The 26,442-nt window shown below is 43.3% G+C and overlaps 1 protein-coding gene across 4 annotated transcripts in view; it reads right to left on the minus strand.

Moving 5' to 3' along the window:
• Positions 1 to 700: 700 nt before the first annotated feature.
• The window catches only part of SYT2 (synaptotagmin 2), a 136,664-nt gene continuing 110,922 nt past the window's right edge, over positions 701 to 26,442 (minus strand). For 3 of the 4 annotated variants that reach the window (XM_082227426.1, XM_082227424.1, XM_082227425.1), the window contains 8 exons: positions 19,712 to 19,943; positions 18,350 to 18,510; positions 11,564 to 11,692; positions 10,113 to 10,280; positions 9,671 to 9,838; positions 8,160 to 8,277; positions 6,693 to 6,826; positions 701 to 4,094 (listed from right to left, as the gene is read on the minus strand). In XM_082227426.1, the coding sequence (XP_082083552.1) occupies positions 3,888 to 4,094; positions 6,693 to 6,826; positions 8,160 to 8,277; positions 9,671 to 9,838; positions 10,113 to 10,280; positions 11,564 to 11,692; positions 18,350 to 18,510; positions 19,712 to 19,922 (1,296 nt within the window). In that variant the 5' untranslated portion in view covers positions 19,923 to 19,943 and the 3' untranslated portion in view covers positions 701 to 3,887. The remainder of the gene's footprint in view (positions 4,095 to 6,692; positions 6,827 to 8,159; positions 8,278 to 9,670; positions 9,839 to 10,112; positions 10,281 to 11,563; positions 11,693 to 18,349; positions 18,511 to 19,711; positions 19,944 to 26,442) is intronic. The other variant, XM_082227427.1, reaches the window with a different exon arrangement.

Raw genomic sequence — 26,442 nt, forward strand, 5'->3', positions numbered from 1 at the left:
CCACCAAACGGTGGCGGGTCTGGGAGAGAACTGGCATCAGGTTCTACAGCTGTAGGTAAGAGGAGGCAAAAAAAGCATAACCTGGGGAGATAATCAGCACTGTAATTCACTGTAACAAAATAATACAAATTGGTTTGGCAGCCTTTATCCAAATGTATAGATGCCTGCAGTGACCAGGAACTGTACACAAAGACTGGCACACTGGCACAAATGTGCGCGCACCCATAGATTCCAGTGCTCACCCACTATTGAAGAAAGCAGGACATTGCAGAACCTCATGAGAATCTCTGAGGGATGAAGAGCTCATTATTCCACCATGCTTACAACCTGCAAAGGCACCTTTTGATCTTTGTGGACAGAAACATGTGATCCTTCCCTCTGCTATTGGGACTTCCTGGCACTACAGTGGTGCTGTTGCGATGGCATCTGATTAGGGATGGTGCCATGTCTAGGTTAAGAAGAAGAATCTCATGGACAGATTCAGAACTCCACAAGGACACCCTTCTGCAAGGATGCCTTAAAACCCTATCTTTGCCAGTGGCAGCATTAAAAGCTAAGAGAGGCACAAATTTTATCTACCCTTAATCGGGAACAAATTTAATGTACCCTTTAATTGGGATGGACATATTTGTTTTTTTTAAAAAAGAACAAACCAGTACCAAAGCTATCTTTTCAGAGATGCTGCAGTGATTTTTTCCCCTTCTGATTAAGCATAGGCACTATTGCATATGGTCCTGCAGGTCTGATTAATAAATAAACCCAAGTCTCACTTCATGGGGCTTAGGAGCACAACCCACAGGTGGTGATACCATGGTAGCAATGTGCAGATAGAACAGGGCTGCAATTGTAGCTTTTTAGGTTTGATTAAGGAAACTTGCAGGGAAGCATGCGGAAGACCTTTAAAGAGTCCCTCCCATTTCTTTTCTTCACATTTCTAGAGCATTTTTAAGCAGCTGGTGATGGCTCTCCCTTTCCATCTCTGTAGTAAAGTTGGTGAGGAAGGAAAAAGAAGCAGAGCCAAGCCTCAAAGTGCATTAACATCAAGGTATTTACTCACCCCTACAACCAAAGTGGTTTAACTCTGCCTGTACATGAATGATCCTGGGATTTCTACTTGCAATGGCCCATTTGGGCAGGAACCACCTATTTTTAAGGCCTAGTTTCTGGGCTGTACCATTTGAGATTGAAAGGGGAAGATCACACAATGGAATGCTCCTCCGTACAAACAAACCAACAAACCTATCCTATGCAGGAAAGGAGATGCCTTCTGTCATGCTAGTTTTCTACACGGCAGGATTCTTGTTTCGTTTTTGTATATGGAGGAACATTCAGTTCTCATCTGCGGGCTGGAATGGCACAAAACAGAGACAGTTACTGCCACCCAGCTAGACCTGAGGCCTAATCCTAGCTAGCTAGCTGAAAAACAAAGAATTCAAAGAAACCTACAACCCATGGGAGGTCAGCGTACAACACCCAAGAACCCTATGCTTTGTCTGCATTAGCCAAGCTGTTCTTTCAAGCTCAGAATTCCTTACAGGTGGCAAAGGCTGACAGGCAGCTCAGAACATTAAAGCCAATATTGGTACTTAAGTCTTGCCTTGGTGGCCAGAATAGGAAGGGAGACATTATTGCCACAGAGGCTGCTGAAGCACAGGGAGGGACTGCCTTATTCTGCATGCTCAGAACACCACCAGTGCGCTCTCTCTGTCTATTCCTACAAACACAAAAGTATAAGTCGCTATTTGGCTGTGCAGCCAAAATATTAAAATGATCATGGTAAGCAGGACTGATTTGGTCCCAGCTAAGCCAATGAAGAAGCTTGCACAAGAGATCTTCCTTGGCTAAATATTTTGCCCTCACAGGACAGTTTTTTGAGGCCTTTTGCTCCATGAATCTGCAGCTTGTATAAAGCCTGAGCCTTGCTCAACCATCTTCATGGCTAGAATCTGTTTTCCCCCTATCAGCACCAAAAGGTCCGAGGACCACCATGGTGACTAAATGGAACACAACCAAGGCAAACATTAAAGCGTCAGGCCCGCATTCACCGCTGTATTCTTTAGATGATGAGCTTGAACTGAGCAGGACTGATGGTCCTTCAGTAAAACAGAGGCCTGGGAGTGGTGCCAGTGTCTACATCCTTCCTGTTCCAACAACCTGAACAGGGAGTCAATACGTCCAAGACATTGGTATCTGGTGCAACAAATGAAACAGGAAGGCCCTTCAGGGATCAGTGCAAACACTAGGTAGCAAAGATAATATGGCTTATCCCTCTGGGATCAGCAAAGAAACCATAAATGTTTTTGGCAGCCGGACAATACTATATAGAACAGGAGATGCTGCTGCCTTTGGTGCATCTTTGGTCCTTAGGTTGGAATGGATTCACTTTCCCTCTAAACTCGAACATGCACAATGCTCCCTCTACTAGCCAAGAGTGACGTTGCGGGGGCGGGAGGGGGGGGGAGAAGGCTCCTAGCCGAAAGCTGCTTCAACTCTCCTAATTGAGAAATTAGATAAATTAATCTAAGATCAATACAGCATTCTGTAGGCCTTTGGGCAAATCTGCTTGTCCTACCTGCTCTTCCCATCTAGCAGATCATCAGAGTATTAGAAAAACACAGGTACTTCCCATACGCCTTTGGCCCTTAAGATGTTAGGAATGTAGGAAACTGTCTTATACTGAGTCAGGCCACCTATCCCAGTGCTGTCTACTCGGATGGGCAGTGGCTCTCAAACAGGACATTCCCAGTGATACTTGAGGGCATAATGGATGGAACCTGGGATCTTTTTGCATACAATGCTTGTGCCTTACCACTGGCATATGGACGCAAATTAACCTTCCTGCTAAATATCTCTACAGTGCAAGGCAGGATGAGAACTGTATGCAAACCAACCCAGGGCTGCCGTTTTCTTCAGGTCTCAAAGCTGCATTGAAGTTCTTGCTACAGTTTTCCACTATGCACCCAGTTTAACACCACTATCTAGAAGTTGACTTACCTGCAGGGCTGGGCCTTCTAATTTCCACATGGCAAGGCTACTAGCATAAATATCCCATGGTGCTGTCCTTCAAAAACAAAGTGTGTTTTATGCTCTGCCCTGCACTTAAGACAGAAGAGTGGCAACTCACAAGTGTAGTTATTGCACCCCAATAATCTCCTAGTACCACTCCACTGTTCTACTCAAGAACTGAAAACTATAAGGGAGCAGAAGACTATTACCTAGATAATACAGGGCAATTAGTATTAGGTAATTTGTATGCTCAAAACCACACTCCCCTCACCAAAGAGACTTAAGCCACCAGCTATCCACATAATCAGGGATGTTCCAGTGCCAGAGTTGCTCCTTGTTCTCTCTGCTAGGTGGCCAATGGCTGAAGGCCACAAATCTCGAAGTGTGAGGATGCTCGTATGGTTCCCAAGAGCACCACTTCGTGCACCTTGCTGTCTTCCAAAGCAAGCACAGTGTATCTGGTCAACTCACATTGTCAGGCTCTGGTATCATCCAAGCACGGTATTCAAAGGTCCAATTTAAGGAAGAAGATCCCAAAGCGAGTAAAAGCAAAGCTTGCTTTGTGCTGCTATTCATGGTGGCCTTGGGGAGAAACCCAAGTACGAAGCTTGCTTTGCGCTCAAAGAGAACGACACAGAGAGACGATGGAACATGCAGCAGACAAAACTACTTTGAAGAATGCGAAAGGAACAGCTGTGTCTTTAAACCTTTCCCCTCTGGATGCTCTCGAGTTCATCCAGAATCCCTCTACAGCCATCAAAGAAAGGGTATTGCAGCTTAGAAAACAGAACGGAACAGAAACCAAATGTTGCCTAACTGAGGTATTGATAGCTCTGGATCACTTTGAATGTTCAGAAGGTGATGCTGGGGTATGGAGCTGCCTATTTGTTTTTCCCAAGAGCTGCATCCACCTCCTCTTCAGGCTTCAGGGAATGCCACTGGGCAATGGGGCGGCGTGGGTTGGCCAGCATGTCAGACCAGTGCCTTAGCTCCGTGCCAGTGGATTTGTTGCCGACAAATACTTTGCCAATGGCTTCATTCTTCCCCAGCTTGTCATAATCCAGCACAGTAATCACAACTTGCACTTTCTGGATGGGAGGCAAGAAAAGAGAAATTATTATTATGGTATACTATTTCCGCTTGAAGTTCAGTAGGTGCTCAGTTGATCTTTTTTTTTAAAAAAAAAAAAGGCTGGAAATGATAGTTGCTGGTTTGTTCCCACATGTCGGGTTTTAGGAGCAATGAGATTGTTCTGGGATTAATGGGCAAGGAGCAGAGGATCACAACAGGGTGACAATCTCATTGGGGGGAAAATCCTGATCAGAAATAGCATGTATTTTTGGTTGAACAAGAGCTTGCTGCAAAGATGAGATGATGCACGCAAAATTTGATGCATGTGATTTGTATGTGACTAGGGCTGCAATGTTTAAATCACTGGATTGCTCAGATTGAATTTTTACAGTGCAATCTTATGCTTGCCTTCTCAGAAGGAAGCCCCATTGAGTTCAATGAAACTTGTTCCCAGGCAAGTGCTTATAGGACCGAAGCCTTAATCCACTCAAAAGAATTGTTTGTAACTGGAAATATTGATTTTAAAAACTCTCTTATATGAGGAAAAGCCTCTAAAAAAGTATCTGCTACCACATGTGCCTGCATTATATAAAAACAAAACAAAAAAGTACACTTATTCTGTCAGATTTTAACTGATAAATTTGATGGAAGCATGTACAATGCATCAGCTGAGGCTGCAATCCTATATACACTCATGTGGGGTCAACTCCATGAGGCTTACATCCAAGTAGGCATACCTAGCATTGCACTGTGAGCTACACCTGCAGCTTGAAGTGACCCAGACCAGGTTAAAAGCTTTAACAATGGATTCTGCAGAATGCTCCCTGGATGCAGCTACAGCGAGCTAGTTACTATGCATCATTTACACAAGTGATTATATGTTAATAGGACTCTACATCATTTTATGGATAAGTACACAGAAATTATGGGATTTGGACAAGGCTCGGATGGCTTGAGATGGTTCATTCCCCCCCCCCTTTGTAAAATCCCTAAACTCATTACTAGGCATTAACATAAAAGCATGCTATTTTAAACAGTTCACGTGGGTAATGCTATTATAGAATGGCTATGTAATCTAATTCTGCTGTGTGTCTTACTATCATTAGATTTGAAAGGGGGCCCTATGGATCAGGAATGGCCGACTTCTGTATTCACAAGAGCTATCCTATTCCCCTATCCCTGGTTCAGCCACTGCACTGTCGTCGCCCCCCCCCCAACTACAATCCCTTCCACAAGTGGTTGGGCACCACAAAGCCACAAGAGCTCCACCAAAGCAGTGGTGTACAGGCAACACAGCAAAAGATATTAAATCCAAAATCTCTCAGTGTCAGAACATCTTTAAAATCATATCTTGACTGAAATGTGGCTTGCAGGAAGACACAAAAACAGCTTGTGGGTTCAGTATGGTTCAGATGGCACCAGCTAAACAATCATCACCTAAACTGATGATAGAAGAAACGGAATCGGAATCAGGTAGGGATGTGGCACAGGACTACAAGGACTGCCTGTCTCCATATAAACCCACTCAGACCCTGCAATCACCATCTGAGGCCCTTCTTCGTGTGCCTCCTCCACGAGAGGTCCAGAGGGTGGCAACACAAGAGCAGGCCTTTTCTGCAGTGGCTCCCCATCTGTGGAATGCTTTTCTCAGAGAGATTCGCCTGGTGCCTTCATTACACACCTTTAGGCACCAGGCAAAAAATGTTCCTTTTTAACCAGGCCTTTAACTGACATCTTTAACTGACCTTTTGAATATGTTGTGGGATTATTGGTTTGCTTTTGTTCTTTTTATTATATGTTTTGTTCTTTTTTAATGTTGTTAACCACCCTGAGATCTATGGAGGACTTAATTTTGACACAACAAAGAGGGCAGCTGTAGCTCATGCTTCCTTCTCCTTTATTCTATATAGTGTCTGGACCGAATGCGCAAAATGTCCACAACCTAGCTCTGGTTGCAGACACTGAAACTGCACTCTGGCAGGCTTCTGGTTGTTCTTTACAACATTTGTGTCCTGTGATGGGAAACAATGAACTGAGTGCTGGTGCAGCAATTACGAGTGTTGGGTGAGGGTGAGGGAGACTTGGGTTCAAATCCTCATTCATCCATGAAGCTCACACTGTGTCCTCGGGTGGGTTGCTGTATCTCAGCCTCACTTACCACAAAGTGTTGCTGTGGGGATAAAAGGGGGAGGGGGAATCATGCATGATGCCTTTATCTCTTCAGACGAAAAGGGGAGATATAAATGTAGTAAATAAATAAAATAAATGCAGTACAAAACATGTCCCTCGTCAGAGAATGGTTGGACCAGGCAGGCCTGGACTTGTTAAAAAAACGCCTAACTTAAATCAAATCTTTTACAGGATTCACCCTGTACAAAACTCACCAGGCTTTTTAAAGCTTATCCCTTGAGAACATTCCCCTTCCATTGCCAACAGGGAGGAAATGAGGCTAGACTATTCAGAGATTTGGCCCATGCACTTTGAGAGCCCAACATAAGATCCCATGGTACAGGTAAGATGGCAGAGGACTTTATCAGCCCAGGGATGAGCTCAGTGACCTGGGAGCCCTTTGCATGGCCCTCCCCCAAACTCCCTCAAGTGAGAAGCAGGCGAACCTGTATCTGCTCAAAGGGAATTTCAAAGCTGAACGACTCGTTGAAATAGGGGTTCAGAGTCTTCTTCTTGACGGTGGTCTTCTTCTTCTTGAGCCTCTTCCCATTCTGCAGCAGGTGGATCTTCACATAGGGATCTGAAAAGCAAGGCTAAGCAGTTCAGACTTTGCAGGCAGCTAACACACACTGAAAGGAAACCTCAAGGGGAAACAGCTAGGAATCAGCCATGCTGCACAGAGGAACAGGGCAGACAGAGATGCCATTAACTTTTTGCTCCATAATCCGGAATCATTGGTTGTTTAGAGCCACTTATGCAGGATGCATTTCCTATGGATCCTCCGCCTCTTCCCAGAGAGTCCTTATCTCTTTTGTAAAAGCTCAAGATACCCACCGACTTGGGATAAGAGGATTATAAAATATATAAAAGGATGTCACATAGAGGAGGGAGAAAGGTTGTTTTCTGCTGCTCCAGAGAAGCGGACACGGAGCAATGGATCCAAACTACAAGAAAGAAGATTCCACCTAAACATTAGGAAGAACTTCCTGACAGTAAGAGCTGTTCAACAGTGGAATTTGCTGCCAAGGAGTGTGGTGGAGTCTCCTCCTTTGGAGGTCTTTAAGCAGAGGCTTGACAACCATATGTCAGGAGTGCTCTGATGGTGTTTCCTGCTTGGCAGGGGGTTGGACTCAATGGCCCTTGTGGTCTCTTCCAACTCTATGATTCTATGATTCTATGATTAGACAAATGCATGGAGCACAAGGCTACTAGCAATGATGGCTGCGCTCTACTTCCACCGTGTGGAATTGCAAGTGGGGAAAGGGCTTTCCTCAGCTCAGGGGATGCTTGTGGGCTTCCCATAGGCATCTGGTTTGCCACTGTGAGAACAGGATGCTGGACTAAATGAGCCTTTGGTCTGACCCAGCAGGTTTTCCTCACGTCCTGGGGCAGCATAAGGCTGGCTCATGCTTCTCTAGTGGAATGGCTGACATCTCAAGATTGAAATGGCCACAGTCCCATGCAGGAGGCTGGAGGAAGCAACTTTCCATACCAGTACAACTCTCCCTTTTGGGGTGGGTGGGTCAAGAAGCCATAGATATAAATGGTCACAGCCATATGGGAAGCTGCCCAATGCTCACAACACATGTTTCATTTTCAAGTAGCATCCATGCAGCTGGTGTCACTCAGACTTAAGCAATGTGAGACCAAGGACACCCCCCCCCAAAAAAAAAAAGAACTATGAGACCTTAGGGTGAAGGGCAGGTAAAAAAAATACCAAATCAAAATAAAGTAATTAAGAGGAAGAATATAGAGGAAGAAGCAGCATTTTGGCAGGTGTGGGTTATACATTCATATTACAAAGCAATGAAAGTAAGAACTACTTTATGCCTCAATGTGCAAAAAGCCCAGAAAATCCTTCAGCCCTGGCTCCTAGGTGCCATCTGGTGGGCATGAAGTTGTTCTGCACTCACCTGAAAGTCCTCCGACGTCCATCTTTTTCAAGTTCTTGGCCTCCAGGATGCAGACAGTGAGTTTCCCGGCAGTGGGCACATATCGTAATGAGATACAGATGTCTCCCAGTTTCTCTGGCTGTCGAGGGAAACAGGGAGAGCAATGAAATCTGGAGTTCTACTCAGTGCCAATAAAAGTTCAGAGTCCTAAGGCGGAAGTCATGGCATAACGCAACTGCCCTGTTCACACTGTGCTATGAAGGTGCTGCCCCTTCTTACCGTCTAGTAGACAGATAATTTGAATGTTGCCCTGTCACTGCAACTCTGGCCACCATCGCCTCCTCCAGCCAGGAAAGCAAAGGACCTGGTGTCAGGAGCAGGAGAAGCATCTGACACCTTCCTTACGTTGTCTGTCACATGCTGAAAATGCCCCTCTTTATCCTGGCCTTTGACATTTGAGATATATACTTTAAGGACCATCCTATTCGCTTGACCGTAATTTGTTTCTAACTTATTTTAATATTGCATTTATAAATTGCTTTATAAAGTCACCCTGGGACTTCATGGTGAAGGGTGGGTGAGAAACTGAATAAATAACAGCGAGATTATTCCATATTTTGGTACGCTTATACACAGGCATTAATACTAAAACCAGAGGAACAACGGACAATACATTCAAAGTACAATGAGCTGTCTTTATGCATTTTTAGTTATGATTACATTTATATCTCCCCCGTTCCTTCAAGGGGTCAAGGTGACGTATAAATTTATTACCTTCTCTATGTTATCTTCACAGCAACTCTGTGAGGTAGGTTAGGCTGAGAGATAGAGACTGGCTCAAAATCACCCCGAGGGTTCCTGACTGAGTGAGCCTCCCCTGGTCTTACAGGTCCTAGTCCAACGCACTAACCTCTACACCACACGGGCTGGATGCACAGAAGGAATAACAAGTTCCTCCACCCCTCGGAAATCACCGAGGTGAGAAACCCCATAATGATGTTAAGATTTATTTCCTGAAAAGTAATAAATAGCCAATTTTGGACTCAACATTGTTTATATGTAGTTAGGGTTTAGGGATTCCCCACCATCACAAACACACACATCGATATGCATCACTTTTGACTTGTCAATGTTATCTTTTTTAATCCAAGACCTTATTCTTCCAACTAGGCAGTAGAGAACTTGGTTTTCAGACTTGACCAATCAGTTTCCATTCCTATGGTACTGACAAGAGGCAAATGATCTTCCACAAAGATCATTTAGCAGCAGAAGGCTGAGGTGCAGAGATGCTCTGCTGAGAGACTGAGGGTTTCCTTAAAGAAGGCAGCTCAGCCCAGCAAGAACCTAAGCCTTCTAAATCTGCATTTCTCCAATGCCAACTTCCTACCAAAGACCTTAGCAAAATTCACTTTCAGTATCAGTACCCACATTTGCACAGCTGAGATAAAAAGAAGCAATAAGGTAATGGAAAAAAACAGCAGCAAAAGGCAATGAAAGAAACCAAGATGCTTCCACTTCCCTCGGCTCCTTACCTCCTCTTTTTCTGCACTCTCCAGATCCCTCCATTCTTCAATGGGCTGCCCCAGGTCCACCGTGTTCATGGGCACCTTGACTTCTCCAATGATGTCATGTTTGGAGAAACGGTCAAAGTCATAGATAGCCATCACCAACGTCTTGCCACCCAGCTCCTGATATGGAATCTGTTACACAGAACAGAAGACTGTGGTTCAGTAACTGCTTTGGCACCTGGAACAAACTCTCTTAAGAGGCTGTTGGAATGATCTTGCCCAATAATACATTTTGTTTCAATTGCCAGGAATTATTCCCCCCCCCCATTTTTTCCCGAGCGACACTGGGTATTGCTCCCTGCAGTACTTCTTTATTTCTGTCTGGGGGCTACCACAAATATGTCAGTGTTCTAGCTGTGTGCAATATATCCTCTGCAGAGGATGCCTAGGCCAACAGAAGTCTTACCTTGAAGACAAAGGTCTCATTGTAGGTTGGATTAAGGGTCTTCTTTTGCACTTTGGTCTCAAACTTCTTCTTCTTGTCAGGAAGCAGGAAGACTTTGACGTAAGGATCAGATGTGCCCCCCATGTCCAGTGCTGGGAGCTCAGCTGCTTGGAGGATCCCTACTGTGAGCTGTCAGGGAAAAATAGGTCTTAGGAAATGAAATGGCTTTGCAAGGCCACATGCCAAACAGCACAATGCATAGAGAAGGAAATTGGCCTCGGAACTAATATGAACTGTCACCTTCCTTCTGATCTTGCTAGATGCCCTACGTTGTCCTTCTGTGTTATACTCACAGGTGTTATTCTTCAATTAGCCTAGAAATACCATCTTATTTAGTTTAGTTTATTGCTATGATATATAACATACATAACTGTATAGTGTAAACCGCCCTAGGAAGAAGGGCAGTATAAGTAATTTAATAAATGAAATAATGACGAAGAATGAAAAGCAGCAACTAACCATGTGTTCCTTTTTCATTATGCTTGCGATAAATACGGAGACTACCCTTCTGTAACATTGAAACAAACCATGATTCAGCCCAAACAAGCAGTCTCTGGGAGAGATTTCGGCCAGTCCTTCTGGTTGCTTTGCTGCTCTACCAAACTGAGCCAAGCCATGATTTCACTTAACATATCATCCAAACTTGTGTTTGTAGCTCAGCCTTGCCTGATAAACCATGAGCTACAAACCACAGGGCAAACTTCGGTTAAAGCTCATTATTTGTTGAGAAACCAAAACTGCAAGCCAGGCTTGGATAAGATGCTAAGCCAAACCACATCTTTGACTAGTGCAGCAGCAAAACAACCAGAGGAGCCAAGCAACTTCAATCATTTTTCTGGAGCTTACACCTTTTGCCATGCTAAGCCATTATGTTTGGCTTAGCACCATGCACAAACTGGGCCTATAAATCCATTGGCCACTATGTCATGCCCATGAAGCTGATTATCTCATTGACCACCAAGAGAGAGCCATTCACATTACTTCTTACAAATAAAAGTATACTGGGAAAGTACCATTATTCCATCACCTGGTTTGTGAAAGAAAAAGAGCATAAAATTGCATGCCACTGTTTTTAAAGGAAAAGCAGTGTGTGGAGAGAGAATTTGGAATGGGAGAAGGGGATGTTTAATCTTTTCCTAACCTCAACTTCCTGTGGGCAGGGAAAGAGCAAAGCTTCTCTTTCACATATACTGCTTCTCAACAATACTGCCATCTCGCTGAAGCTGCTTTCCCTCAAAATCAAAATGGCACTGAGGCTCTCTGACATGTGTTGCTAAATAACACACAGCTACCAACTGTGTTAACTGCTTCTGCTATCATTGCTCTCCCTCTGGGTGACATCTCTCCAACAGCTTTGGGTGCATAGCCTTTCCCCTTCTCTCTCGCCCCACCTATTCATTTGGGTGCCTTACCTGGTTCGCCTGGAAGTCATAGTCTAGGGAGAACTGCAGCTTGCCCAGGTTCTCTGGTTCCTTCTCCTCTTCCTGTTCCCCCTCTCCTTCCCCTTCTTCTTCATCATCATCGTCATCATCCTGTTTGTCCTGGAAGAGAAGCAATACCATAATGTTTTGCACAGGAACACCATGCACTGAGAACCTAGTTCCCCTTCACACATGCGTATCCTTTCCCCCATACCTTGCCTAAGCACTGAAATGCATGTACATAATCCATAAAGCGTTACTTCAGGAGTAGGAAAAGGAGAGTTGGCAAAAGGGGAGCCTAAGGTTCCTTATCAGTATTTTGCTCATAATTTTGGGTCTCTCTCTGACTTCAGTCATCACCACACAGGCTGGGCACATGTTTATTCCAGTCACGACAAAGAGTTAAAAATTTCTAGATACCCTAAATGACGGAATCATTGAAAAGTTGGGTAGAGGGGTGACGGTCCTGGACTTAATCTTAAGTGGTGCCCAGAACCTGGTACAAGATATAAGGGTTGTTGGACCAGATAGTAACAGTAACCCTAGTGGTGAAAAAGTCAACATATATGTGAGTGGGCAAAGCCCAACTTTGAAGGAGGAAATTCCCCCAAAATGAGGGGATTGGTAAAAAGGGAAGTTGAAAGTGAAAGTCAAGAGGCGTCAAAACTATCTAAAATTCTTGGGAGTAAGGATTGTTCAAAACTAGAAGCTCAGCTAGACTGCATACAGATCAGGAAAAATGCCCCCAGAGCAACGAGGAGGCCAGCAGAGTCAAGGAAGCTATCCAAAAGGCTTCCTTCAGAAAATGGAAGCCTTCGCCAAAGGAAGAGAACAAAAAGGAACACAAATTTTGGCAAAAGAAATGAAGGCAGATGGTGGCCTGGTTCACATATCACAATAAGCCAAACCATGGCTTGATGTGAAGGTGTGACTATGTCGAGCTCACATCCACTTTCCTCCTCCCTGGTCCTTCTCGCTCCCTGCTGAGGTTTGGCATTATGTGGCACCTACAATAGTGCCAATCCAGTAGCACCTGGATTTCATGCATTTAAAATTCCACTTTGTTAGTAATGGTTTTGTTCTGTTTTATGTGGTGTTTTTATTGCATATTTTTATTTAACTGTATATTGCCTTGGAGGGAGTAATGAATTAATCATCATAATCTACTAGAGAGATTATAGGCCTGAGGCCACCCAAATGTTGATGAACTCACATCAATCCCAGACAATGGTCAGGGGTGAGAGATGAGAGTCCTGCTTTATCTGGAGAGCCACAGGTCTCCTATCCCTGGTCTACTGGATAGCAGATTTAGTGAAAGGAAGAGACAGAACCCATGGCTCAGTTAAGACTATTGCTAATTGCACTTTAAACTAACCTTGGGCTATTGTGGCCAGTGACGTTTACTCTGGCTTGTAAACGGTTTCTGTTGTTTCTGTTGCAAATAAAAGTCTATTTTTTGGATGCCTGAAATTTCTTAGTGTTGATTTTTATTATTACATGCTGTATTTAATATTGATTGTAAGCTGCCCAGTATATATATTGATAAGCTGCTACATAAATTTAACACCTCAGTAATTTTCTGCATACATGCCGAATGCTCTGACTTTCAGAATATAAAGATTAGATTTCTGGCAACTGTGAGCTCTGAGAGATTTCAAGGAGAACAGTGTAAGCAATGGAACTGTAGTTATCTGGTTTGTGTACAAAGGGGACCAATCTATGCCAAGAGGATTATGGGAAGTGGGGTTGCCATGATGCAGCAGGGGGAGGAGCCTGGCTGTTCAGTAGCTTTAATGAGAGGGTGGCTGGTGCTCACTACGGGATTGGTGCCTAGGAAATGAAACAGGGGCTTCACCTAAATCCAATGTTCTCCTTTTGTACCTTGCATAAAACAAATGGGACTGGAACACTCACACATTTGTATGCATGCATACATACCCTCAATGTACATGTTAATCGTTCAAGCAATTCACACATTTAAAATGAAATACATTGATCTAACTTGGTCAAATGTACTGTATATTTTCAAACTAGTTCCTTCCCCACAAAATTCTTGCAAACACAATCAGGTCACTGATACATGCAAATTCATTCAGAGTTTCATTTTGCCTTGTGGAGTTTATCCACACACTTTCTTGTCCCACTGCTTCCCCCCTGACCGTTACTGTTTAATCAGAGCAAACTGCAGTCAGGTTTTCCACATATTGCTGTTTGCTCCGATTTAAAGCTAAAGAGCAATATTTCCCTGGGAAAGGAGCAAGCGGAAAACTGCTCAGCTCAGACACAGGACAAGCGGAAGTATGGACAAGTCTCTTGTCTTGCCAGAGAAATTGATCTGCTAAGAAACTGCACATTATCCAACAATTAACACAAAACAGACTTTGCACTCAACCTCATTTACAACTGGGTAGATTTGCAGGAATTTAATGTCCCCTTAACCAAAAATTTGTAAGAAAAATTTGTTTACCTTCCCCAGTATAAGTCCCATGTCACAATTAACGCCACCATCTTAACAAAGCCTGTGTGGAACTTTGAATTGTGTGTTAGTTAAACCCTCTTCCCTTGTCCCTTTAAGCCTAAAAGGGAAGCGACGTTTGCATCAGGACCTACCGTGAGTTGACATCCAGGTTAGTCAGATAAGATGGAGACAGAACAACACAGAAGGAGAGCAACGAGAGCACAGAGAAGGAAGAGAAGGGCATTATAGAGACAAAAACTGCACACATCATCAACAACACCTAGTGCTCCTGAGAAACCACAGACTCCACACCTTCAAAATGTATGCTGTATGGGTGATTGGGTAATTACAATTTCAAGAAATCATTTTGGGGGTGGGGTGAAGGACTAACTACACATTACATTAAGCTAGTTGCTTCAGTTTGAAAGAAAAGTATCTGTGTGGGAAGCTGACTCAGATCATGTTCCTGATCCAAATTGGGACCATGCACCAATTTCCCACTGGAAGCCACACCCCTGGTTGTAATTTCCCACTGCAGGTCTTGTTTGCTGAAAATTGCATGGGCCCTCAAACTGGACTGGGAGCTTTTCCTTCAAAACAGAAGTTGCCATTCTGGGGTTGCTTCTTTTTTTAAAAAAAACTTGTGCATTTTGTCCCTTGTGACAATGCTGTATCTGCACTCATTTTGCTTAGAAGGGTGCGAACATGGTAATTTGCCACTGTGTGTTTTGAACCAGCCAATTTCTTCTCCCTGCTTTATTGTAAATTGTCTCACAAAACTGAATGAAGGTAACTACTGGACCTGGATTTCTCTGGAACCTGAAAAGCACAGAAGTACATAGGGGAAAAGAGAAAGACAGAGAGAAAGAGAAAACATGACTTTCTATGTACATTAGTAACCTAGGGACTGCATATTTGTCTCTGCTTCTAGAACAACAACAAAGAACAAAAAATAAAGTGCAAAGAAAAGACACATAGCTGTTGTAATGATCCTGTTAAGAGGGTGCGGTCTAGTGCTTCCAGAAACTTATAGGCAGAAAAAGCTCCAATACTGTCTGTTGCTATTGGCATTCATCCTTTGTTTGAGACAGAAGATATACAGTCACTGGCCTGGTTTGCATAAAACTATGGCTTAGCCCAAATGTGGGAACTACTGTAGAGCTCATTGACACTTTGCTCTTCCCCAGGCATTTTGCTGGTGCACCAGGTCTCATGGTTTAACTATCTCCAGACTAATCATGAGTGGTAACCAAGGCTTGTCCTATGGCTTATGGCTCATGGTTCATTTGGGGAGCAGCAAAATAACCCAGGGAGGAGTGAAGCACTTGCACTCTCCTCTCCAGAAGACCATGCAATCACACTAACCCATGATTTGCCTTAGTGTGATGTGCAAACTAGGCCACTGAGTTCTGCACAACAGAGTTCAGTTCCCCCAGCACAATGACAGCTATACATTTGTGACTAGTGTAGCTCAGCTGGAAGATATGTAGGAAAATCTTACGTTGTACCCATTTAGTAAATGGCTCTTACTATGACCAGAGACTCAGGGCAGATTTCTGCGTCAAACACATTCAACAGAACTGTGCCTTTTTATGTTATCCTTACACACGTTATCCTTGCTAGGGAAGCATTTTTTCAGAGGTTTTTATGTCTCAATTAAGTGAGGCATCTAGGCATTCCTCATTGACATCTAATCTATCCTTCCTGTCTGAAAATCCTGAATACTGCAATTAATAGTTGCTCAAACATTTGCTCAAGTTAATCAGCAACGGGGAAACCCCAATTTAATAAAATCAAAGGATTACAGAATAGTTGAATTCCAGTGGTGGTGGTTGTGCTCAGGGGCTGCTTGTGAGTTTCCCACAGGCATCTGGTTGGCCAATGTAAGAACAAGATGCTGGACGAGACGGGCCACTGGCGTGATCCAGCAGGCTCTGTTGCAATAGTTTCCCTACAATCCCAGGATGGAGCATGCATGTATTAATAAGGTGGAAAGAACCACGCAAGTCCATCGCCCCACCCCACCCTGGAATACACTTGGCTTTGCATTAGGCAATGTGGTTACACTAATGGCACGCCCATTAGTGGTTACACTGGGAAGTTACACAATAATGAAGCTAGCAGGGAAGGCATAGTTGCCTTGCCGTGAGTAAGGAGCCTTAGAGCTGAGACTGACTGCTAGCCTTCCATGGTCAGAGGCAGTAATGCTCAGGAATACCAGTTGCTGGAAACCTCAGAAGAGACCATGCTCTTGCCCCTGGGTGGCCACTGTGAGAACAGGCTGTTGGATCTGATGGACTATTGGCTTAGATCCAATAGGCTCTTCTGGTGTTCTTAACCTAGAAAACATGTCCAGGTCTTGTGGGAAGTGAGAGGGAGGAAGGTGACTGCTCTGTCCCATGTTCAGGATGCACATCCTCCTTCTGCGTATGATGTCCAAAAGCAAGAGGAGTCGTTCAGCTTCCCATCATTCCTTTCAAATGTCTGAAGTGGGCCAGGTACCAGGCTAAAATGATGAATGTCAACCTTTCACTTGGGACTCTAAATGATGCACAAAACCACCAGATCACTTCTATTAGGAAGACAATTTATACCTGGTCAGATTATTTCCCCATCTATCCTAGTCCCCTGCCTGACAGCAGCTCTCCAATGTCTCAGACAGATATCTTTCTCATTGTCTGCTACCCAATCCTTTTTTTTAAGTGAACATGCTGGGGATCAAACCTGGGATGTTCTACATGCAAAGCATGCACACACTTTTACGGAGCTATGTCCTTTCCATTATTCCATACTGCCTAGTTGCAAGGAAGTGGGTGTTGTCTTAGTAATTTGTTATCTTGCTTTTGCATACATTTTCTGGGTCCTGCTACCAACAATGCTGAAATGCCTCAAGGAATTTAACTGTTTAGCCTTGGCCCAGCTTTCCTCATTTTCCAGTGTCTCTGGAAACACAACCAGTTAATGACATCCAAATCTTCCACTGTTGGATTTGGCAAGAGAAGTGACTCAAGGCGGAGAATCATGAGGAAAGCTTTGTGACATCTCTTCTCCATCCTCCCTTCATTACATGCAGAATCTTAGCACACAGCAGAGGGATCTGGATGACTAGGCACCTCTGGGCTGTGCTTCATTAAAGCACCTCATGCAAATAGCCTCATTAACAGAGAGAGAAAGAGTTCCAGCAATATGGGCTATAAAAGTCCCATTTCTGAGCCTGCTACCCAAGTTACCAAATCAAAAGTTTCCAATATGGGAGAAGAATTTAGTGCCCATAAAACCTTCCAGAGTTTCACAGGTTTGTCTATCTTTAACTGCTAATGGGATTTGCTGCTGAGTTAGTTTGATTGCTGTCAGCAAAGCAAACATTATAACCCTGAGCAGTAAGAGGGGGGGGGGATTGGTGTGATGGTGGCATCAGGTGGGACGCTGCACCAGACACTTTTATGAGCTGGGATTTATTGACTGTTTTGTACACATTACTTCTGGGGAGCAACACCCTTTCAGATCCTCTAGTGCATTTGTGGCCTTTAATATTTTTCATCTGCAGGTACTAGGCAAGAGAAGTCACCACTGCTGGTGGGAGAAAAGGTATGTATTCCTACCTTCCATTGACTTCTAGTGCATTGCAGGCTGTAGATAAGGCTCACAGGAAAATCTACTACAAAATACTATAATGCTGATAGAACCATAATCTACTTAACTTCCCCCTTTTAAACAGAGTATTATCCACTACTCTAAGTCTTGCATAGCTCCCATTCATGTCTAGTAGGGTTTGCCCAACAGAACTTCCTAGAAAAGCTGAAATATACAATATAATTAAGGATCTGCCCATCAAAAACATACCCACATGAGAAGCATAATGCTTTTTTTTACCAGCCAGCATATGTATATTTTTAATGCACCAGAAAAGCTGGATATCTTGATCCTGAGTGTTCTCTAACAGCTACTGGTCTTCTGTTTGATGCAGGTAAGTCCTCATAGCATTTACTTACCAAAGAGGAACTCTGTGAGCTTTACTTCTACACAGACAGGTTTTAGGGATGGGTTGCAAACTACCCTGACTAATACCAAGGCTTGCATTTTGATGGTCAATCTTTTATCTTAAGGCTGCTGCTGCTACAAGCAATGAAGGGCCAATTTCAAATCTCACTGCTGGCCCTACCTGGTTGGGGCTCTCATGCACTCCCTGCATAAAAAAAGAACTGAACTCTTTGCTTGTACATCCGATTTTCATCCCGCCAAAAGCACAAGCAAGTCCTCACCGCATCATGCTAACTGCAGCATCATAACCGATCCTCTCCCAGGAGGCGTCATTTTACCTGGCCTTTCATGTCTTTCATGTTCATTGCGTTTTTCATCCCCTTTTTGTCCTTCTTGTTCTTCTTCTTCTTGCAGCAGCATTTCTTGCAGATGCAAAAGCAACAGGTGAGGATCAGCAGCCCAGCAACTACAGCAATGGCAATCAGGGCCCAAGGTGGCACTGAAAATACAAAACACTCTCATTGCACAGTTATAGGGGAATTTACTGGGATGGCCGAGTGCCTGAAATGCAAGCATGGGTCACACTACTCACAACCCAGGAAATGTATTTAGTTATTCCAAGGGTAATTAACTTGTACCCTGATTGTTGGGTCCAGGATTCCCACAAGCACCACTTCTAAAGTCGCCTCCATTTTTAATTTTTTTTAAAAAAGCATAAAACTAAAAGTAATAATTTGCAATGCTTGCTGAAATGCACGACCTTTTGCTGCATGCCGACAGGCATTCCATTATTTAGATGCCATGACTTAAAAGACACCATCCCTACCTGCTGCACTTTTGACCGTGGGTTTTCAGATGTTGACCTGGATACAGGGGCAGCCCTATGCAGCAATGACCATTCCTATCCTATGAAAATGCTATGTATATAACATTTCCTGTGAACAGTTCTGTTATAAGTTTCATCCTTCCAGGTGGCTTCTTAAAGGCTAAAAATCAATATGCTTTCCATTAAATATAGAGTGTATTTTCTCTCTCTTTTTCTTTTTTAAAAACACAATTATTTTCTTAGTCTCTGTCCTTCTGCAAACCACACATATTTTTCAATAAAGCTCTTTTTTAAAGCAGAAAACCATTCAGTAATGTTCCTGAATAAGGTTGACTTAAGTCAGGGATGAGGAACTTGTGGTTCCCCAGATGTTGTTAAGACTCCAGTCCCTGTCATCCGCAGCCAACATGGTCAATGGTCATGAATGATAGGAATTGCAGTCCAACAATACCTAGAGCAAGGGTGGGGAACTGGATCTGGTCTGAGGGCCAGAACATCATCTCCTCAACCCCCAGTGGGCCAAACTTGACCTCTCCAACACCTGATGTTGCAATGACATCAGGTGCCCATTTTAACCCTTGTGTTCAGCCCACAAAGCACCTACAATGTTGCAAAGTCTTAAACAAGTCTTAAACACCTACAATGTTGCAAAGTCTTTGGCCTGTACCATAATGATGTCCTGACTATACATCATTGTCATTTATCCCACAAGTAGTGAATTGCCCACAAGTAGTCTTCTGCCAAGAGGGAATTCAGGCTTGGTGCCAGCCCAGTCCTTTGCATTCTACAAACAGGTTTAGAAACTGCAGTGATAGAGCTAGCAGAACATTTCTGCAAAGTCTCCAAAAAGGGGCAGCATATGCAAGTTACTTACAGGGAATCTTGTTTATCTCATTCATGAACTTTTCTTTAATCTTGGCAAAGACATCCTCCTGGCTCTCTACTGGGCCCGAAGGCTGTGTTGTGTTGTCCATTGACACTGCTGGTGCCACTGCTGTGGTAGAGATATGGGGTGCCGCAGTGCCCGGGGTAACAGCTATGATGGGCTCCGGCTGGGGCTTCTTCTTGAAGAGGTTCCAAGTCATCTTGGCTACTCTTGAGGGTCACTGAAAAAATATAGGCACAATGATAGTTGCTCTACACTATTTGACAGAGGACTAAGAACAACACTGTGAAATAATAGCCTCTTACATATGATGAAGTAGGCATGGAAGCATTTGTTTATTTCAGCTCATTTCCCCCCAAAAAAAACAGATTATTAAAACTGCACTCTTATAACCTTATGAAGGCCCAGTGCCCAATGAAGGATGTCAAAACAAGTGCTCCTTAATAATGAAGCAGCCAAACATGTTCCAACTCTGAATCTTCTTCACTAGCCACGTATTTATAATTAGATAAAATGAACACAATTAGTTGTGGTTAGTACCTCAGAGGAACATGCATCTAGTGGCATAGTCCTAATTCTACCACTTGGACTTAGGTTTTGAAGTCAAAAAGCATTGTTAATAGACTGAGAACAAGTCGGATTTAAGTGCCTTAAATCCTGCATGAACATGACTACAAATGGAAACCTTAAGGAATGCATGTGAAGATTGGTACATGATCAACAGGGCTTTCGCAGAGTCAAAATAGTACTCACATCTCAATTTCTTATTCTAGTTTTGTCATCAGAAAACATCATAATAATTTCAAAGAGCATCACTTTTTTCCTGACATGAGATCAGGTTCATCTATCCTTCCCCAAAGGTCTGGGCCAAATGCCAAGAAAAAAACAAAAAGCAGGTCACAGAAAATAACCCGTTAATGTTTCTGATCTGAAGAGTTAGCAGTCCATTTGAACATGCAAATTAGGCCACTCCGGATTCTGGGCAGGACAGCAGGGAGAGGGAGAAGGATTGGGATACAACAATCCTATTCTGAACTCATGTCAGGCATGCCTAAGGTGTCCCCAAAGGAAGCTCTAAAGATTAAAAGAATCCACTGCACGGCAGTAGGAGGAACATATTTTCTCTCACCCCACTTCAATCTCCCATAGGGAATTTATATCCATTTATTGCTCCACTACAAACCTGAAAGAAGCACGGCAGGCTCTGCTACAGTAGCTGAAGGACTGGAGATCTCGTGCAAGGAATTCCTGCCTATTAGAACTCGGGTAACACAGAACCCTAGCAATGGCATTGCAGAAATGTTGTGTATCCTCAATGAACAGAAATATCAGATGTAGTTTTCATCCTGGACCATGTTCTTCTGTTCTAATTTATCTTCCTCACTTTCTCTGCTTTCATGTGCCATTCTCTTTCATGGCAATGTTGGCACTGCATCAAAACTGATCGCTTGACCATCAGAGTTTCAGCACTTGATTCTGGCTGGCTCACCTCTAAGTGGTATTTAAACTGTGCAACTGTAGGTATGTTTACTCAGAAGAAAGTCCCATTAAGTTCAATGGGGCCTGCTATCCAGAATAGCCTTGCAACCTAAAAAAGTGGCCATTTCCCAACTGTATGTATTCATTCATTTTAAATTTAAAGGTGAATGTATCTAAACACAGCAAGAACTAGGGTGACTACCTGGGCAATGCCCAAAAAGAGGTCAAAGATTTGCATGGGATTTGTACATGCAAATTGATAGTCATAGATGCAAATTTAGAAATAATTACTACAATACACCTCACAATTGCGGGGAAGAGTGATCAGGCACCTTTTTAGTCTGCTGTCTATATGCTAACTGCAGGTGGGCAACTTGAAGGATGCTGCTGAGATCATTCTGTCAGGGGAAGCATTTCAGCCTTTCTCTCCTTGCATGCCATTCTGGGGATTCGCCTGATCTCCCTGCAGAGCCAATTTCAGGAGGTGTATGGGCAGAGGAGAGCAGGGAAAGCCCCAAAGCACAAGTGGAAGTTCTTGCACTGGGCATCTCTTGTCAGGACACTTTAGTTGGATCCTGCCCCCAATTTTTAATCTGGACTTGGACCAGTCGGTTCTTCAGGTGATGGTCCTTTGTGAAGTCAGATACATAGCAACCCTATGAACAGCAAGACCAGGTCAAAACTGGCAGCTGCAGCAGCAGCAGCAGCAGCAGCAGCAGCAGCAGCAACAACCCCACTTAGTGATACATAAATGTTGTTAGATAAATAAATAATGTGACATGCTTACTCACCTCACAAGACCTGAGTTTTTCTTTTTACATTATTATTATTTTGTTTTAATATAAGTTGTTTGGGGTCACTTTTGTAAGGAAAATGACATTATTATTATTATTATTATTATTATTATTATTATTATTATTCCACCCTTCCTTCCAAAGGAGCCCAGGGCTATGTGGTCATCTAGCCAGTTTCTCAAAGAGTCGCAACAGTCTTTAAAATGAAGTGGATACATTCTGAAGGGCATTCCATGGTGAATGTTAATATGACGCATATTAGAGGTCAAAGCAAATTCTTCCTCTAATAATCTGAGTTCTCATTTTTTTTATTAAATAAGTTTTTATTGTTAAAATAGTTCATCATTAATGCACATATACAAGCATACAAACATACATTTCATACAATCCTTAGAAGTGTTCAAACATACTTACACTCAATCCCACAAATAATTCCTTTTCCCATTCCCCATCACCATCCACCACCCCTCACCCCACCTTTGTGTTTGACTTCACAATTACAATTTCTTTCCACTTCTATTACTTTCCTTCACATTTCAGTTTCAAATACTGAAATATCAAATAAGATGGATAACAATGTGTAATAGAAAAAGAAGTATGAAATTAGGCTAAAGGTGTGTGAAGGATAATCTGAGTTCTCTTTCCCCTGTTCCACTGAAGCATCAGAGAAGGCCACAGTTAGATACAGGATGCTAGAAGGGGTAGGCTATTGCTGAGAAACAAAGAACAAATTGATAATGTAGGGTGCACACTGCTAAATAACAGGTAGGTAGCCGTGTTGTTCTGCCGTAGATGAAACAAACAAACAAAAAATTCCTTCCAGTAGCACCTTAGAGACCAACTAAGTTTGTTACAGTGGTACCTTGGGTTACACACGCTTCAGGTTACACAGTCCGCTAACCCAGAAATAGTGCTTCAGGTGAAGAACTTTGCTTCAGGATTAAGAACAGAAATCGGGCTCCAGCGGCCTCATTAGCTAAAGTGGTGCTTCAGGTTAAGAACAGTTTCAGGTTAAGAACGGACCTCTGAAACGAATTAAGTACTTAACCTGAGGTACCACTGTATTGGTATGAACTTTTGTGTGCATGCATACTTCTTCAGAGGTGAAGCAGTGTGCATGCACACGAAAGCTCATACCAATAACAAACTTAGTTCCTCTCTAAGGTGCTACTGGAAGGAATTTTTTTATTTTGTTTCGACTGCTAAATAAGTTTCTTTAAAACCCACTGCAAATTGTTTTTTACCCTCATGTTTGGAGCATAACCAACCACCATGTTTGGCACTGGAAAGGTGTCCTCCCAACTAAAACCAGATTTTTCCGGTCATTTTTCTTTTTGTTAAAAAAAAGAGGAGAAAGAAGAAAGAAGCTTCCATGCAATTCATTCCTTGCGCAGGATGAAGTGGCAATTTAATATGCAATGTGAGTCAGAGGGAAGAAGACGCTATACCCTCCCTTTGCCCAGGCTTCCCTGCATCCCTGATACTATTTTTAATTTCTTGCACAGTGGGGAGAGGGATGTCAGCTTCCTTCTCCTGCCTGGCCATAATTAACTTCAAATCACATCCTTCCAACCTCACATCTAGTTGGTGCCGAAAAGGCTGCACAATCTCGACTCTGTCCCGCTCGCAAATCCCCTCGTCTCCTGAGCCTGTCATTTCACTTTTTCACGTAAGAGGCGGCCTGCATATTTATGAGTCAATATTTATGGCTGACTGGTAAACAATGAGAGCGCCTGTGGACAAGCATCTCATTTTTGCTCTTTGGCGTCTCTTAACTGATTAATGCTAGTACGATAGCCAGCCACTGGTACGTGAGAGCCTCTGTAGACCAAGTGTAATAGATTAATTCCCCCGTGTAATAATTTAACATTTGAGAGCAGAGGGAGTTGGGGAGACAGAAGACGAAGAATGAGGAGATGGAGGGGGAGTGGGGTGGAGGCGAAGTTAGAGAGAGTCATCTCTGAAAAAGCCAATCTGCCACTTTTCATGGCAATGAGTGAGTCAATCTCTCCTTTTTCTGCTTCTTCTCCATTGTTAACCTAGTATATTTCAAGCCTCCATCAATCAGGAACGGGGTGGGGGCTATTTAACAATCGTGCTTCAACGTAAATGACAGCTTCTTAGGGCTATAAAAGAAATGGAAGGGGAGGAGGGAAAGGAGGGAGGTGAGCACCTATCCATCAGGCCCAATCTGTTGATGGAGAAAAACAACAACACAAGCTAACAGATGCTCTTCAGCAGCTATTGGACACAATTCGGGAAAGCAATGCCAGGAGGAAAGCTGCCCTTTTAAATTTCTTAAATTACACAAATGTCAACAGCAAAGTACAGATTGTGGAGGTGCCTGAGAGTAGCAAAGGCCTTGATCAGTGGAGCCAAACAGGAAAATGCAAAGCAAAACTCATATAATGCCTGCACAACTGATTTAAATTGTGCAAACAGCCATATATATATATATATATATATATATATATATATATGTGAAAATCTACGAAAGCAAATATATATATATATATATATATATGCTTTCGTAGATTTTCACGGGTATAGGAATGCAGGTTTTGGTGTCTTCGGGTGTCTTCCCGTGTAAGAGTCGGGGTGTCTGTGCGACGTTTCGACGAGGTCTCACTCGTCATCTTCAGGCTGGTGCTTTCGGCTTCTTGTTACTGGAACAGAGCAGAGTCTGGTGTTTGAGTTCCTATAAATACTGTTGAGGGGTGTGGTGTATAGCCTCCAACGTTCTGGGCAGAGAGGAAGTTCCTAGATTAGTGTGCCTTTTCTTCTTTTGTTCCTTAATTACTTGAGGGATATCTTGGGTGATTTCATGAGTGATATTCTGAATATCACTCATGAAATCACCCAAGATATCCCTCAAGTAATTAAGGAACAAAAGAAGAAAAGGCACACTAATCTAGGAACTTCCTCTCTGCCCAGAACGTTGGAGGCTATACACCACACCCCTCAACAGTATTTATAGGAACTCAAACACCAGACTCTGCTCTGTTCCAGTAACAAGAAGCCGAAAGCACCAGCCTGAAGATGACGAGTGAGACCTCGTCGAAACGTCGCACAGACACCCCGACTCTTACACGGGAAGACACCCGAAGACACCAAAACCTGCATATATATATATATATATATGCTTTCGTAGATTTTCACGGGTACAGGAATGCAGGTTTTGGTGTCTTCGGGTGTCTTCCCGTGTAAGAGTCGGGGTGTCTGTGCGACGTTTCGACGAGGTCTCACCAGCCTGAAGATGACGAGTGAGACCTCGTCGAAACGTCGCACAGACACCCCGACTCTTACACGGGAAGACACCCGAAGACACCAAAACCTGCATATATATATATATATATATACACACACACACACACACACACGCACACACACACACACACACACACACACACACATATGAAGATGTGTTATTAAAATAAAAGTCATCTAATGTCCTTCTTTGGACGTGGTTGGGGCAGGTAAGGATCAGACCCATATATCTTTCTTACCTTTGCTACTGAAGTGGCTAATGAATTGGAGGCAATTGACCCAAAGTAGCCCCACCCACCTCAGTTCTACTTTATACCCTGAAACATGCAAACACCAGTCCAGAGTAAATTGATAATTCACAGAATAGGTTGATATTTTCTTTAGGAGATAGGACTGTAGTGGCAATTCCCTTCCATGAGTACTCCAACTTCACTTCCTGTGCTTGCTGCTGCATAATCAGTCCCGTGTTCTTTTTAATGCCCAGGGAAAAAACCCCATAAAGTTGCCATCTTGGAATCAAATTATACAAGACAATGGAAGACTTGTGGTCAGACTGCCCCCCGCCCATCATGGTTTTCTTCAGTGCTGGACAGCAGGTCAAAGTCGGCTGTAGTCACAAGGCTTAACCTTCCCACATGGCCCCCACTCTTAATCCTGTCTAACCCCTAAAGCTGCTACAGGGTGGGAGCTATTAGCCCTTCACTGCTCTGTCCCTTAACAGAGCTCCTTTTTTCTTTTTAGTTATCATAGAACTCCTCTATCTCATCTAGCTCAGCACTTATTTTCAGATCCACAAAAATTGGATCTAAGGTCTCCCATCTTGGTTTAGAATCAGAGCTGATTTAGCAACTTATTGTTAAAAGAGCAGAAAGAGGCCATTTTAAAAGAACTGGCCAACAAAAAAATAATATGTCCCGCTTTTCAAAGCCTTTAGAATCACTACTCCTGTTGCAAATTTTAAAAGATGACCTTGAAATTCCTGACAAGAGCTTACGTTCTTCACCTTTGTCCTACACGGTGCTTTGGAGTGTTTCAAATGCTCAGAGCCCTTCTTCCCACATTCAGGCTTGTGGAACCTCTATGCCAGGGCTGAGGAAAGGTTTAGGAAAAGGTAAAAAGGTAAAGGACCCCTGGATGGTTAAGTCCAATCAAATTTGACTATGGGGTACAGCGCTCATC

Source organism: Podarcis vaucheri, assembly GCF_965113315.1.
Source record: "Podarcis vaucheri genome assembly, chromosome: 6".
NCBI classification, from domain to species: Eukaryota; Metazoa; Chordata; class Lepidosauria; order Squamata; family Lacertidae; genus Podarcis; species Podarcis vaucheri.